Source organism: Peromyscus californicus, unplaced genomic scaffold (genome assembly GCF_007827085.1).
Source record: "Peromyscus californicus insignis strain IS unplaced genomic scaffold, ASM782708v3 Scaffold_7__1_contigs__length_154581171, whole genome shotgun sequence".
Taxonomy (NCBI): Eukaryota; Metazoa; Chordata; class Mammalia; order Rodentia; family Cricetidae; genus Peromyscus; species Peromyscus californicus.
The window spans coordinates 140,907,083-140,921,540 of record NW_026294595.1 but is presented as its reverse complement, the minus strand read 5'-3'; the positions used below and the strand labels follow the sequence as shown (position 1 = coordinate 140,921,540).

The 14,458-nt window shown below is 45.9% G+C and overlaps 2 protein-coding genes across 7 annotated transcripts in view; one reads left to right on the top strand and one right to left on the bottom strand.

The window, feature by feature from the left end:
• Sulf2 (sulfatase 2) overlaps positions 1-2,219 on the top strand; it is an 87,388-nt gene extending 85,169 nt beyond the window's left edge. For all 6 annotated transcript variants that reach the window (XM_052722539.1, XM_052722543.1, XM_052722545.1 and 3 more), the window contains exons 20-21: positions 248-301; positions 1,342-2,219. In XM_052722539.1, the coding sequence (XP_052578499.1) occupies positions 248-301; positions 1,342-1,372 (85 nt within the window). In that variant the 3' untranslated portion in view covers positions 1,373-2,219. The remainder of the gene's footprint in view (positions 1-247; positions 302-1,341) is intronic.
• A 473-nt stretch (positions 2,220-2,692) lies between these two features.
• LOC128101024 (nuclear receptor coactivator 3-like) lies at positions 2,693-12,602 on the bottom strand. The gene is given in 8 exon segments (XM_052723733.1): positions 2,693-5,806; positions 6,072-6,216; positions 6,679-6,853; positions 7,550-7,652; positions 7,654-7,773; positions 8,452-8,541; positions 11,093-11,321; positions 12,562-12,602. Coding segments are annotated over 8 exon segments (915 nt in total). The 3' UTR covers positions 2,693-5,794.
• Positions 12,603-14,458: the final 1,856 nt, after the last annotated feature.

Below are 14,458 nucleotides of genomic sequence, written 5' to 3'. Positions count from 1 at the left end.
TTGTTACTTCAGTTCGGGCTAAGTTACCCCATCTTGACCTTTTTTTTGTTTTTTGTTTTTTTGGTTTTTTGTTTGTTTTTTTGTGGTTGTACCTATTGAGAAACTGTCCACCAAGGGCCTAATGACCCAGTGATAGGCATCACCTCAGACACCATCTTTGCACAGTTCCTGGGGGAGTTGGGAGGAGACAATACAATCTCTTGGTGATGGTTAACACATACATCTTCCTTTTGGCACATCCCTTTAGGCAGTTTCAGCGTCGAAAATGGCCAGAAATGAAGAGACCTTCTTCCAAATCACTGTGAGTTGAAGAACCAGTTTGCAGACAAGTAGAGCTGGTTCTGTCTTGCTAATTTCAGGTTTTACTGCTGTTGTCTTTTTTTTTTTTCCCCTCCAGTACTAGGGGTTGAAGCCAGGAATCATTCATGCTAGGCAAAAGTTCTCCCACCAAGCCTTGTTTCCTCTGGGGCTGTTCCCATGCTGAGAGGGGGGGACAAAGTAATAGCTGTTTTTTCTATAATACATTTCATAACTTCAAATTAATAGCTAATCCTAATTGATTGCCATTCTCTAATAATCTGTGAGCTTGAGCTGACAGTGTTGAGGAGTGGTTAAGGACTACAGCTGATAGACACCTTGAAGGATGTGGCTGCAATGTACACCCTTCTCAGCAGAATGGCTGTCACAGGCCACGTGGAGACTGCAGCAACCCACAGTTCACTTTGAGTCTAGGGGCAGCCAATTTCTTCCACAAGGGGTGCAATACAGCTTGCCAGATTCTGTCAAAAATGCAAATGTGGAGCCGGGCGGTGGTGGCGCACGCCTTTAATCCCAGCACTCGGGAGGCAGAGGCAGGCGGATCTCTGTGAGTTCGAGGCCAGCCTGGTCTACAGAGCGAGATCCAGGAAAGGCGCAAAGCTACACAGAGAAACCCTGTCTCGAAAAACCAAAAAAAAAAAAAAAAAAAAAAAAAAAAAAAAAAAAAAAAAAAAAAAAAATGCAAATGTGTGCAAATTCACCTTAAAACTGACAGTTCATCTGTCCACTCCCCTCTCTGTAGTGACCCACCCTGGCCTCCGTCCCTCTTCATGCATGTGAATTCTGTGGCTTTGCGGACAGTAATGGGCCAGCTTCCAGAACATGCATCTCAAATCCTTAGGCACAATTCTACCCAGACTCTTAAAAGGGGCCACTGAGTCGATAAGTGAGCAATTATGAGACAACTGGGTGGAGCAATTGCTCCCCTCATGGCCTAATGCTCATCAGCCACACCCTTAAACCAAAGCTTTGCACAGTGTAGGGCTGATTTAAAAGTCTGAATAGCACTGTTTTGTTCTGCAGGGGACAGCTTTGGGAAGGCTGGGAAGGTTAAGCGGCCCTAGAGAGGAACCTCCAAAACCAGAGGCCTTGTGTGGCTGCCCAGGCCATGCAAAACCACATGATTCCCAGTGCTGGAACTGGGAGGCCTGACAGGAGGCAGGGCCTGCTCCTGGGACACGAAATCCTTGAGGACAGCACCCAGACTTCCCCGGGCCCATTTTTTGCCCTGCTTTGCTTTGGACTGGAACCTCACCAGCTACACAGAACGAATTCTCATGCCTGGAGTCTCTGCCAGCCCGCTGAGGTTCAGAAGGACAACAGAACTGATTTCCATGGATTTCTTCCAGGGATGAAAGTTGCTGGGATTCTGTTTAAGTCGTATAGGGAAACAAGCTTTTAACCTTCTTATTCTTTGGAGAAAGCACGGACATGGGCAACTCCCGAGTGCTGCCGACAAGGCAGTCCGGCCATGAGTCAATAGCACAAAAGTGGCACCATTCACCTGGCCGGATGAGCCGCTGCCTCTGAAGCTGCCTTCACTGTACATATGTGACCGCTCACGTGTAACCAACACAGGGACTTTTAGGGGAATCTCACTAATACAAAATCCCATTTTCAAGAGTCGTGGTGTCAATAAACGCTCTGTGGCCAGTGTCAGCGAAAATCCCTTGAGCTTGTGGACATTTCTGTTCCCGTCCAGGATTCATTCCTTTGTTATCCATCCCAGAACTGATGTTTTCTAAGGTACTGAACACCCAAGTTCATGTGTGTCCTGTGTTTAATGACATTGTATTTGTAAAGAAATTTTGTAGTGTAAGTACAATCTCACAGTGTTCATACCCCCAGCCAATGACTAGCTATTGGTATGAAAAAAAAATCTTTGAATTTTTGTAAAAGACTATGGTGGGATTTTTTTTTTTTTTTTTTTTAATCTTTTCTTTAAGCATTCAAGATACTGCCAGTGCCTTTGGGAAGGGTTCACCTTCAGCTGAGAGGGGTCTGGAGAAGCAGAGGGCTGTACATTAATATTAAACCTACCGTGCTTCAAGGGGCCTCACAGGTAAGTCTCACCAGCTCTGGGGCATCTGGAAGTCTGTTTCTCAACAGTAAGGCAAATGCAGCCCTTTGTTAAACCAAGTAGGGTGACCCGGTCCATGTGACTGCCAGAAAGCTAGGGCAGGTAGAGGCAGAAAGGTGAACCCAACTCATGTCAGCAGAGGGCACTGTGTTTGTCTAAAGAGTCCCTGTAGTTTTCAAATGCCCTGAACAGGCCCAGGCTTCTCACAGACACAGGAGTGTCTTATTCCATACTCTTTAGCCCTCTTTCACCCTAGACCTGGGCGTGTGGAGGAGAGGAAAAGCATGCTTAGGCTGAGGTTTAAATAGAAATCTTTATTTACAAGAGCATCCAGACAGTCAGCAAGTCATTCAAAGCTCACCCCAACTGAGCCACCCACATGGGTTCAATTCCTTGCAAGGTAAAGAAAGAATGACTCCATTTTAGGTGACACTTAATATAAACTTGATTAAACCCAAACGTATCCTTAGTGGTGTCGGTTCCTGAGAATTTGCTGCTCTCAGAATGACATTTCATCTTTTTCAAAACTCCATATATATATTCAAAGAGAAGAGAAATGGGGGGCAAGAACAAAAAATAATGCCCTGCTTTTTAAACCCTCTGCACTGGAGATTTTTAAACCATCCACACTGCAATAACCCCTGGTGCTTCAAGGCAGGATCAGTTTCAGCTAGCCTAGAGGCTTACTCCTGTGAACACCCCACTTGGAACAGAACTCACGTCCTCCCTCCACAGATCGAAAGGGACTGAACTGGCCTGTGAGCAACTGGCAATCCTCTGGATGGTCCAGCTGCATCTGCCTCTGAATCAAGAAACTTCTAGGCTGTCAAGCCATTATCTTCTGCAGTACCCACTGCTCCATACCCCCAACTCATCTCAGCATTTAATCCTGATGAACAGCTGTTAATGTCAGGGCACAGTTCAGAGAGAGAGCGTGCTAATACCAACAGCAAACAGTACAGCTTCGTTTATTTCTGAAGAAACATGTTTCCTTAATATCATTTGATCTTCATAAAATATATTTTTATTTATATATCTTTGGATTCAGCAAAAAAGTAGGTACTGGAAATGTCCCACATCATCAAAGCAGATGGGAAGATTAAACTGTTCGCCCAAAAGACACCAAGGTTGAAAAGGGGGCCAGGGGGGAGGGGGAGGCGAGGTAGGCAACAGGAGTACAAAGAGAAGGACCCAAAACAGACTAAAGGGCAAGCCAGGTAAAACAACAAATTGTCCCAAAGACTGTTCAAAGAAACCAGAATTCTGAATTTGCACCAATAAAAATAAGTAGAAAATATAAAAACCTAATAAACTTCATTTTCCCCCATACAAAAGGGGTGCCAACCAGTTAGCCTGGCATTGGGGTGCTGAGGAAAGAATCACAAAGTTGGGTTGTAAATGTCTTTAAAAGAGGCAGGAGCACCACTGTGGCTACACAGTCTAAGCATGGACGTCTCAGCCACACCCAGCCCAACTCAGACAGAGTGTCACCTGCAGAGCATAGCGACACAATGGAAGCTTATGGATTTACAATCTGAGACAGTAGGTCAGTCACAGGGGGATCCCATCATGACCTAAACACGTTGGAAAGTCAAGTCCATACTTGAGGTGGCTCTGGAAGCAAGCTTCACTTATTCACAGACAGAAGAATGGAGTGATGTCCCTTCAGGGACAAGGAGAACAAGCGGCTAAATGTGTGACTTTGAAAAGTTAACTGGCTCTCAGAAATGCCAAGGCTGGCAGGGATCTCTGAAAGCTACCGATAGTCTAGCAATCCAATTCCACTTAATTGTCTGAACCTAAGAAAACCCAAATAAAGGGCATTAAATCTGATTTTCCCCTACTCCAAACTGACTACAACAGGTGCCAAGAGGAGGCAAGAGAAGTGGCGGGGAGGGCTAGCGAGTGACAAGGCCCTCCCTCTGACCCAGCAGCAGTGGCAGGCCTGGTTCTGACCCGGCATCCTGATGCAGAGAGGTAGTGAGAGACCCCATGAGCAGAACAACAGGAGAGCTGAGCAGACAGCAGACCACACAGCAAAGCCCCAGTGCCTTCCAGCTAAACCTGCGGCTCAGGTCCTACCAATCAAAATCACTCCTAAAAGGATGAATGGGCTACATACTATTATCATTTAATTTATGAACTGCTTAAAAACGCAAAGAAAGATCCTTTTTGAAATCAATTTGATTTTTTTTTCTTTCTTAAATTCTTGGGTGGTTTTTTAAAAGCTCATTTCCCCATATCTATTCCTTCACCCAAATTAACAAAGTGCGTAGTTCTCTGGTAAATAAATTTTTAAAATTTTAAAATGACTCCATCTGAACAAATGAGGACTTTAAGAAGCTTAGGTGAGGTGGGAAGCTGCAGGCTGCTCTTCCTCCCCAGGCTGTGGCATCCCGGTGTCCCCGCTTGTAGCCCTCACTGCATGGAGTTTACAGAAATCGACAATGTTAAATATTTAGCTTCACAAACTCTGTAAAAAATGAGCTGCTGTGACCTACAAAAAAAGGTATGTACATATTTTTACATAATACAATATCTTAAAAGATCGTATTTACAAAAAGGAAATCTATTCACAGAAACACTGCGAGCTTCTGATTCAGAGTGCAGTACCTGGCCTTGGGTTTCACAAGTTTATTTCAAAGCATTATTGCTCTACCATATAGGCAAAGGGTGACGCCAGTACTTGAAAGAAAACAACAAACAAACAAACAACAATCATGTTCTTGTCCTAACAGATTAGTGCAGACAAAAACCAGGAACGTGGCTCACCATTCCTCACGCCCTCGGGAATATTGCATTTCTCCGCGATTTCCTAAATAAAGTGCACTTGGCTGCACATCAGCATGGGAAAAGTCAGTATTGTCATTTTCCCTTCTGCAAAGCCATTTAACATCAATGACAAATCCTTGAGAATTACAGGGTATCGGGACCTCATCAGGAGAAAACCTAAGACAACAGACTCTGGGGACTACCCCTGTAAAGGACAAGAGCGCAGAAACACTGGTTCCCCCGGACAGAAGAGCGACACAGAACTACTTGGTGACAAACCCTTGAAGACAGACTGTGCTCCTCGTCCAGTGCTACAAGACAGAAACCCTAGCCACCTAGATTTATGTGAAGACTTTGGCTGGCAAGGCAGAAGGAAGTGACCTGGGAGAGTGGTGACTATGCAATTCCTATCTCCAGAATCACATCCCCATGAGGCAGAAGACCATGCCACACAGAGGCAGGGCATCAGGTAGACAGTGCGCTTCAGCTTGAGACCCAGTCCCACTCAAATGACAGCACTGGAACACCCTGGTGGTCAAGCTGGTCCTTGGTTACCTCCCGATGGTCCTGTGCAGTGAGTGTCATTTGTACAGTGATTTCCTTATCGGTCCCACTGGGGAGATGTCAGCAGTATTTCTGTTAACAAAAGAAAACAGTCAGCATGGCAGAAAACCATCCGCCATCTGCACCCCTGCCAGGCACGGCTGACTGGTTCTGACTCTTTAGAATCTACTTCCACACAAACACCTAATAGCCCAGGACCTTCAAACCAAATGCTCTATTCAGAACTATTCTGTGTAAGTTATACATCTGAGTTAAAGTCTACAGACCACCTTGACAGGGTTCTGGGTCTAACCAGAAGGAAAACCCTTTTTAGAGAGTTAAGAATAGATACCCATACCTGATCAGGCCCCATGGGCATGCCGGACATGGGCATGGGGGCCATGTTCATCTGTCCCAAGTGCCCAGCAGCACTGTTGTTCATGTGGACCATGCTGTATGCTGCAGGGTTCCCCTGGGGAGCAAACTGCTGCTGGGGGAAGGAGCTGCAAAGAAAGGGTAATGTTGCTTCCACATCAACTCAGACTACAGGGCACACCAACTGTCACAGTTGTACCAAAGCAGAAAACACCAAAGAAAGAATGGAAGTCTTGTTTTGTTGCTGTTGCTAGAGACAGGACCTCATTATGTACCTCTGGCTATCCTGGAGCTCCCTGTGTAGACCAGGCTGACCTCAAACTCACAGAGATCCTCCTGCCTCTGCCTCCCGATTAAAGGCTAGCCACTACCCCTGGCCTGAGGAAAAGAGCCTGCCTGCCTTCTGTTTTCCACAGCTGTCGGGACTCAGCATGCTAACGGATATGGACATGGTACAAAGCAACCCTGAATAAGCCAAACACCTTGTTTCTAACTCTGAGCCAAGCCTCATGGTCTCTCCCTCCTAAGTGTGACTGAGAAACAGTCCATGCCTCCAGCACTAGGACATAAAGATAAGTCACACTCCTCACCTGCTTCTGGCCAGGTTCCCTGATGGCCACCCCTTCATTTCTGAGGACTGATACATGGGTGCAGTCTGAGGATGCTGCACCATGGCATTCTGGGAAGGCCCCATTCTTGATGACATCATTGCATTAGGAGGACTGGATACTCGCCCAAAGGCTGGATCTGGTGGTTGTCCCATCCCTTGAAGAAATAAACAAGAACCAATGTTCCAATGCTGCGCCCTTGGAATCTCGGCATCCTAGGTGGTAGAGAGTGGTGAAGAAAGAGAGGGCCACAGGTAGCTGCTCTGAGTGCTTCTCACTAAGATGACAAAGTCGTGGGTTTAGTAAGAAAGATGCCATCTAGACCCACTGGGAAGGCAGCTGCTTCATGCCCTTCTGTGAGAGAGACTCCTCCTTCCCAGAGGGCAGGGCTGCGTGCTAGAACTGGCACTCTCCCAACGAGACACCTTCATCCCAGTTTATCCCAGAACCTCCCAAAGGCAGGACTGAAGCACAGAGTGCTTAGCATAATCACAGTGGGGACTTAGGTCACTGAGAAAAGAGACTGAAGCCCACACCTGGGATCTGTCCCCTTGGCTAGAGTGTCCAGAGATGACACAGCATTCTTCACCACTGGGACATGAAAAATGGGCAAAGGAAGGCTTATGTAATTTTTTTTCAAACGAGAGGGGGTACTGGGGTTGAAAAAAGCCCAACTGAGAGAACATTCTCACTCTCTCCCCATTACGACACACACTGCTCTCTACCTGTCAGTTTTCCTCACAGACAAGATGGAGGGAACAGTATTTTGTTTTTCAAACACAGCAGACCTAGCGAAGCCTGTGACCTCAGTAACAAAGATTACTTTGGGAAAGGCACAGTATGCCAGGTTTACCATAGTTTGTTGGGTATGGAAACTGCTGCGGGGGGGCTTGTGGCATTGCTGGTCCTGACAAAACCCCATCCATGCTAGGAGAAGCGGTGACATTGGGGGGTGGGGCTGAAGGCCTGAGGCTGCGGCTGTGACATCATCATTGCCATTCTCTGCTGCTGCTGCTGCAGGTGATGGTTTATCAGCTCTCGCTTTTGCTGGGCAGTCATTTGAGCGTTAAAGAAAGCCTGCTGATAGCCAATACAAAAGGACCAATCAGTTTCACACAGTGCCGATTTCACACTACATGAGCTATCATAGAGAAAACATACTCAGTGTCTTGTCTGTAATTAAAGGAAAAAGAAAATTATCAAAAATGTTTCTTTATGCCTATGACTTCTAAGTGCTTCCCAGTAAGCGCGTGTCCTCACTATCTAGGATCAGAAGCATGTACACATTCCTAAAAAGCTCAGGGCTTATCTTACACATACCACCTCATCACAGAGGGACTCAATCTGGTAGATTTTACTGGTAGTTTTAATGAAGGAATCCCTTCTCCCCAACCCCTCACTACTAACACAAAGGAGAGTAAGATTGAAAGACTAAGTACGGAGGCTGGAGAGATGGCTTAGAAGAGCATTGGCTACTTTTCCAAGGACCTAGGTTCAATTCCCAGCACCTACATGGCAGCTCACAACCACCTGTAACTCCAGTCTCAGAAGATCTCACTTCCTCTTCTGGCCTCCAGGGTCATGCACAGACAGCCATGTAAGTAACACACTCATAAACATAAAATAACTTTTTCTAAAGAGAGAAAGTGTGATGGGACCAATTCTTACAAGAACTTTAAAATTATTCTCACTTGTTTAAGAAAGCCAAGCCCTGTGCTGGAATGTGGCGAGGTCCATCCTCTGCTAGGAACTTACCTGGGGCTGCATCATGGGCCTCATCACAGCAGCACCACCAGTAGGGTTTTCCATTTTCATTTCAAGTGCCTGCCGGCTCTGATTTAAAAACTGAACAGAGAGAAGTTAGCAGGGTCAAGTGGATCGTGTTGATGAGCCCAAATCTGCTGTGGATATCGTTCTGTATAAATAAAACACTGATTGGCCAGTGGCCAGGCAGGAAGTATAGGCGGGACAAGGAGAGAGGAGAATTCTGGGAAGTGGAAGGCTGAGTCAGGGAGACACTGCCAGCCACCGCCATGACTAGCAGCATGTGAAGATGCCGGTAAGCCACGAGCCACATGGCAAGGTATAGATTCATAGAAATGGATTAATTTAAGATATAAGAACAGTTAGCAAGAAGCCTGCCATGGCCATGCAGTTTGTAAGCAATATAAGTCTCTGTGTTTACTTGGTTGGGTCTGAGTGGCTGTGGGACTGGTGGGTGGCAGAAATTTGTCCTGACTGTGGGCCAGGCAGGAAAACTCTAGCTACACCAATCAGCTTTACAAATTTTTAGCACCACCCAGTGAGATGATCTCTCCAAACCGATTGAGCTGGGAAGCCAGCCACATCTAAATTGAGATGACTCAGCAGCTGAGAGCATGCACTGTTCATCCAGAGGACCTGGCTCCTTTCACAGCACCTACATGGTGGCTCAGTCACTGCTACCTCCAGCACCAAGGGATCTCACAACTCTATCTGCAGGCACATGTATATTCTCTCTCTCTCTCTCTCTCTCTCTCTCTCTCTCTCTCTCTCTCTCTCTCTCTCTCTCACACACACACACACACACACACACCCTTATTAAAAAATAAAGTAAATCTTTAAAAAAAAAATAGAAGAGAAATGCTTCCAAGTCCTTGCCTGTGTGTAAAGCTTGTGTGTAAAGCCTGTGTGTAAAGCCTGGCACTGGGTAAAGCCAGAGAGCAACTGTGCAGCTTCAACAGCATTGTAACAGGAGCTCAACAGACTCTCGGGGTCAGGTTTCTCCAGAGCTTGTTCAGACAATCAAATGAACAACTTAACTCAATCAGATAACAGTGAGCATTTAGTAGAAAGAAATAATAAAACACAAACAGTACCATGAGCATAGGCACACAGCTTCCCCAGTTCTCAACCCACTTCAGGAACAACCATACCCTGGCTCCAGCCCACTGGACTCAGCTCAGCCACTTATTACTCAAGTGATCTAGCACCACCAAATGTAATAAGCAACATTTGTCTGCACTTACTTACAATTTGTGCAGCCAATTATGTTTTGAAGCAATTATGTTTTAAAACAACTGGGAATTAAGGAAATATCAGGAAGAAATGGAAGTTCTATTTGGAATATTAATTCTTTTTAAATATTTATTCTTATTTAAAGTGTATGTCTGTATGTGGGTTTATGTGCATGACTGAGATTTTTCAGAGGTTGGAGGAGGATGTGGATCCCTAGCTGGAGTTAGACTGAGAGGTCCCCAGTGTGAGTGTGCCAGGAACCAAACAGGTCCTCTGCAAAAGCAACACATGTTCTCAACTGCTGAGCACGTCCCAGCCCAGGTACTAAAAGCTTTAAAAATATCAAAACACAGTTTCCATGAAAATGCTGAACTCAACAATGGTGGTCACACATGTGTACAATCCCAGCATGAGAGGTTGAGGCAGGAGGATTACAAGTTCAAAGCCTGTCTGGGCTCCTAAGGGTTGTGTTCAAAGCCTGCTTGGTATTATCAAGATCCTGTCTTTAAACTGAAAAGCTAAAATATCAAGGTTTAAGTATCATATTAAGAAAACGCGCCGGGCGGGTGGTGGCGCACAGCCTTTAATCCCAGCACTCGGGAGGCAGAGCCAGGCGAATCTCTGTGAGTTCGAGGGCCAGCCTGGGCTACCAAGTGAGTTCCAGGAGAGGCGCAAGGCTACACAGAGAAACCCTGTCTCCAAAAAACCAAAAAAAAAAAAAGAAAACGCATTCCGCCAGGCCAGTGGTGGCACACTCCTTTAATCCCAGCACTCGGGAGGCAGAGGCAGGCGATCTCTGTGAGTTCGAGGCCAGCCTGGTCTATAGAGTGAGTTCCAGGAGAGGCGCAAAGCTGCACAGAGAAACCCTGTCTCGAAAAACCAAAAAAGAAAATGCCTTCCAAGGACTGTCAAGACATGCTGCCTTCAGGGGAAATCATTTCTGATGTTCTACACCTGTTCTGTTTGAGACATGCGCTCACTGGGTAGCCCCTGGCTGGCCTGATACTCACTGTGTAAACCCAGGCTGGCCTGGGGAACTCACAGAGATGCCCCTGCTTCTTTCTGCCTCCCAAGTGCTGGATTAAAGGAATGCACTAAGCAGGGCGTGACTCTAAGGACTGAACTAGGTTGTCTAGATTGCATGGGAAGCACTTTTACCCACTGAGCCATGAGCCATTTTGCCACTGCTAATGTTATACATACCATAGGATATACTTATAGAAAGATACTCCATTTTAACTCCTCAACAAGGAACCACCTGCACAAATAAAATCTCAAACGGAAGTAAAAGCAAAAGGAATTCCTTTGGTTAGCAAGGAGTGGAGAGCCAGTGGCAAGAGCTCTGACGAACACAGCCTGAGAGCCTCTACAAGCCTGGGCAAGCACACAACTGGCTCACCTGCTGACCCTGCAGCCTCTGCTGAAGCTGCATTCTCAGCTGCTTTGGGGTGTTTGTCCGTGGTCTCACAATGCTGGCTCTGGGATGCATCCCTTGGAGAGGAAAGCTGCCTTGCTGGCTAATCTGATTCATCATGGAGTTAAAAGATGGCGGCTGTCCCTGAAGGTTAAAGCCTCCTTGCACTGGAGGACCCTGGCCTGGGAACGTCTGTCCATAGAGTCGCTGCCTTCTGGTCCATCATCACTGCTGCTTCTTGACCTTGAAAAAATGTCTTGTTTGGCCTCCAAAGCTTGCCCCTGAAACATCAAACACAAATGAATGGTGAGGTAAATCTGAGAAAGCAACCAAAAGCAAATATCCCAAACAAGGTAAAAATAAAGAAAGAAATAAAAATAAAGTCAATACATGTGGAGCAGTAGTAATGGCTCAGAATCCAGAAGCAAATCAAGGTTCAGGCCTGAAGTTCTGACATACAGACATACCCCCTCTCTGTTGGTAGCTGAGTCCTAGCACAGAACAGGCTTGCACACTCCACCTTTTCAGTAGCTACAATGTAGTCAATATCTGAAGAAGCACCATTTGCCCAAGACCAGTTACAACCAAAACCTCTCAAACCAGGCAGACAATAAACCAACATCACAGTGGGCAGCACGTTCTCATGCCAACTCATTTCATCACCACTTGTTGGGTCCAGGGCTTTTGTGTCTTTTAGGACTACAAAACTTGCTTGCCCCCTTTTTTTTTTTTTTGAGACAGGGTTTCTGTGTTGCCCTGGCTGTCGTGGAACTCACTCTGTTGGATAGTCTGGCCTCAAACTCTTGAGATCTGCCTGCTTTGCCTCCCAAGACCTGGTATTAAAGGTGTGTGCCACCATACCCGGCCTAGGACCACACAACTTTTTCTGGGCTACTTTGAAACAAGTCTTTGAGGCAAAGAGCCAATCACAAGTGGTTAGCATCCAACCTTGACCCCTTCCCCAAATCTTTTCAGTTATCCTAAGAAACCCCATCCACATACTAAAGATTGAGTATGTTCATATCCAAAAACATGAATTAAAGACCTGCACACCTTTGCTCTTATTCTTAGTACCAAGGTCGGTCCTTCCCAGTACAAGGACCTTCTTTCTGGGAGAGCAGAGATGGCTTTCCCTGTGTGTAGAAAAGAACAGGTACAGAGATACCCTGTCAGCTGAGAGAGAACAGCAGACAAAGCAACAGACAGAGTGAGAAGATCAGCCACACATGATCAGAGAGAAGCAAGAACTGTGCATGTTACACTAGGGAATCATTCTGACCAGAGTCCATTCAGCTGTCCTTCTCACACTGTTCTTTCTTACTGGCAGTGATGAGTAAGTAAATGATGTAAGTAAACTCTGCTAGAACAAACCAGCTAATGAATCCTGTGACGTCCTTTTCCTCTTGCCTTTTCTGTGGGGTAAAGGAGTGGGTTAAGGCAGGATTCCCTCCTGCCTTCTCGACAGTAGTCGATAGGGAGTCTGTGTGGTGTACATGTTTAGGAATGACTTCAACAGACGTTTACTCTTTGGCTTGGCTCAAAGAAGCACCAGTAAGTCTGTGTACTCCTCTGTGGGTCATAACTCAAGTCTGCAGCTTGAGGTAACATGACTGGAAGGGACAGAATAAAATGCAGGGAATTTGGCTGAAATGTAATAACAAGTGTAGGTGATTAGATTTCCTGGTTTTCAAACGTTTTCAGTAAAAGGAAATCAGTGTATTATCTTAATTTTTTGTAGCAATACCTCTGTATTTAAGAACTGATTAAATAATTAGGGGCTGTCCAGGTGGCTCAACAAGTAAAGGTGCCTGCTGCCAAGCCTGACAGGCCCTAATTATTTAATTCTTAATACTTACTATTAATTATTTAATTTAATTAATCAAGAGATTGTCGGGTTCAAACCCCTGGCTCCCACACGATGGAAGAACAGACTCCCGTAGCTGTGCTCTGGACTCCACATGCATGGCATGGCAGAAGTACATGAACACATGCACAAAAATGTTTCTAAACTTTTTAGGGCTGGTGAAATGGCTGAGTGGTAAAGGCCTCTGTCACAAATTCTCACAACCCAAGTTTGATTTCCAAAACCTACATGATGGAAGGATAGGCCTGACTCCCACTAACTGTTCTCTGACCTCCATGTGTGCAGTGTGGTGTGCATATGCATGGACAGACACACACACAAAATAAAATAAAATGTAATAGAACTTTATAAATCTGTTCTTTTAATTTAAATAAAGTTTTACATAATTCGTGAATAGCAAGAGATGATTTAGGTAACAATAGGTAAACTAGGGGGGAAAGGACTTCTCATCTCTGAAAGCCCTCCCAGTTAAAAGCTAAAGATTACCAGGTGGTGGTGGCGCACACCTTTAATCCCAGCACTCAGCAGGCAGAGGCAGGTGGATCGCTGAGGTCAAGGATAACCTGGTTTACAAAGTGAGTTCCAGGAACGCCACCGGCTCCACAGAGAAACTGTTTTGCGGGGTTGGGGGTGAGGCTGAAGGTGTCACCATCACTAATCCTCAAGTGGTCAGTGTTAGACCAAGCATCAACTCTCTACATGCAATGATGATGATGATAAACTAAATGCATGTTCTGGAGGAGGAAATAAGAGATTGTCGGGTGTACTACGTGTGCACCTTTGCCTTCTCCTGGGCCCCAGAGGCCAACACCACAGTGGGCAGCCTTGCTAAGCTCTTGTCCTGGACCTCTGCTGTGCCTCCCACGCCTACTCCAGCCTCTCCGTGCTTGGATGAGACTCAAGAGTACACTGGGTTAGTCTCGGGGCTTTCTCCTCTCTTGCCGTATTTCCTGACCAGTGCTCTCAGACACGTGGGATAACTAGCTATTGAATTGTGCTTTCTACTCCAACCATCTCTGAACTCATTTGACTTATGAAAATAAATCGTTACCACCTTTCTTTATCAGGGTATCCCCAGCAAACTTAGTATGCAGAAACAGAAATCAAGCTTTTTGTAACTCATGCACTTCCCCACAGAAAAGTCACTTTTCTCAAGTCTCCCCTGAATCACATGCACAGCTCCCCAGAACCCCTTCCTTTCAAGTGTGTATAATGGTACATACATTCACCCAGTCTTCCCAGGGTTCCTCCTTGCTGTTTAAATCCTTCCATTCTCTGCATTCCATTCTCATGACCCCTCCCAAGACTCCTAAGGATTCCTGCAGCCACGGGCATCCGTGCTTCTACTGTCCTGTCTGTCACTCCAAGCCTGCTCACTCCAGACACACATTATCTTTTTGTTTGTTTTTTCAAGACAGGGTTTTACTGTATAACATCCCTGGCTTGTCCTGAAATTTCTTTTGTACATCAGCTGGCCTCAAACTCAG